Source organism: Glossina fuscipes, unplaced genomic scaffold (genome assembly GCF_014805625.2).
Source record: "Glossina fuscipes isolate IAEA_lab_2018 unplaced genomic scaffold, Yale_Gfus_2 133, whole genome shotgun sequence".
NCBI lineage: Eukaryota > Metazoa > Arthropoda > Insecta > Diptera > Glossinidae > Glossina > Glossina fuscipes.
Window position 1 is genome coordinate 1,331,785 of NW_023998476.1, and position 1,747 is coordinate 1,333,531.

Below are 1,747 nucleotides of genomic sequence, written 5' to 3' on the forward strand. Positions count from 1 at the left end.
TGGGCGCCTATTGCGTTCCCGCCACCTACGCCCTCCGCGGCGACGACGTGGTCCCCGAAAATTGTTGTTGACATGTTCTTCTTTGCCTTCTTGGGAAGTGATTTCCTTTTTTGATAATTTTTTGTCTTTTGAAAATATATATAAAATGAAATTGTTAGAATTATAAAATAAAATTAAAATATAAAAAGGAAATCTTACCTGCCATTTCAACTTCTCTCTTGAATTATTATATTTTAGTGCTGTTTTCAGCACTGTAAAAAAAAGGATCGTTACTCTTTCGTATTAAAAAAATACAAATACCGTATGCCGCTATAGTTATTCATATAATGGCTCTTCATAATAATATGTTATGTGGGAAGTGGTCCAAAAAGTGATCTGATCCGAACTACTTTCGATAATGTTCTTTTGCCCAAAATGAATTGGTAGCAAATTTCATCAGAATGTTCCAAAAATTTGTGATCTGTACGTTGAACACAAAAGAATATGGACAACATCAGACAGACTGACAAACAGACAAGCTCAGATAAAAGTTTGGCCAACCTCAAATCCCTTTGTATACACCCGCACAAACTAATGTATGTCGGTACCACAATTAGTGTGGGATATAGTTAGGAAAGAGTAATAAGTTTGCTGTACAGAAATGAATTCTGGCATTTCCTTGTTTTAGGCAATTCATATGGATTCAACCAGTTGACTGTGTCTACCTGTGTCGTCAAGCTCGGAGTATGTGTAACACGAAATTAGTTTGTAATAAAGTACTTGACAAAATGACAAAAATATTTTCTAAAATACATTCGGAAATACGACAAGGACGAATCCGACGTATCATAACGTTTATATTCGTCATGCACAGTTAACTGGTTAATTGCTTTGAATTGATGGACGGACGGATGCTATTAAAAATATGTTTTTCTCATACAAATCTTATGTCGCGAATTTCTTGACTTGTGTTTTTATTTTATTTATATTTATCAGAATTATTTTAACGTCGTAGATCCATAGAGGGTCTTATCTGCCGATTGGCACAATAGGCGAAGCGTAAAATATTAGTTACTAATTTGCCAAAACATTTGCTATTTTGTGTTTCGGATCTTGCAGATTATTCATCCTACATATGCAAATAGCCATTGCTTTTAAATTGAAAACAGTTGCATAAATGCACGACAGAGCGGAAGAAATTGAATGTATTTTTTTTCCAGCTGGACATCTCGCGTCCGCAGTGACACTCAAAAAATCCATAGCAGTAAATCGTTTAAGAGTTAAGTAGTAACTCTTGGCTAAATTTAACGCAAAATCCAAGCACGTTGAACGTTAATTAATAAACTTAAGTTTATTCGTAACTTTAGGCTATATTCATTTTTTTAAGCAAAATTTTTGTTTATTTTGACTATTATTATATTATAATGATTATTTAATAAATTAGTTGATAGTTTGTGCATTTCTTTTACATTTTCATACATGTACATATATTCAATATATATATATATATATATATACATATATATTCAATATATATATATATATATATGGATAACTTACTTTATTCGCTGCTTTTAAGGATAAGCATTAATTTTCTCAAATTATATATATATATATATATATATGAATATATGTACATGTATATATATGTATGTGGATAACTTACTTTAATTTGGCCGTTATGCGCTGGTTTTAAGGATAAGCATTAATTTTCTCAAATTTGGACTTTATTAATAAGCAAATAGTTAAACGAGCCTCTTTGCAAAAC

General features: G+C 31.1%; 2 protein-coding genes across 2 annotated transcripts in view; one reads left to right on the plus strand and one right to left on the minus strand.

The window, feature by feature from the left end:
* The window catches only part of LOC119641012 (zinc finger protein 58-like), a 2,255-nt gene extending 2,050 nt beyond the window's left edge, over positions 1-205 (minus strand). Inside the window, 1 exon segment of the mRNA XM_038039433.1 lies at positions 199-205. Coding sequence (XP_037895361.1) covers positions 199-205 — 7 coding nt within the window.
* The window catches only part of LOC119640944 (E3 ubiquitin-protein ligase Topors), a 7,154-nt gene extending 5,769 nt beyond the window's left edge, over positions 1-1,385 (plus strand). The window contains exon 5 of the mRNA XM_038039318.1: positions 1,099-1,385. The gene's annotated coding sequence lies outside the window, so the exon portion shown is untranslated. The remainder of the gene's footprint in view (positions 1-1,098) is intronic.
* The last annotated feature ends 362 nt before the right edge of the window (positions 1,386-1,747 follow it).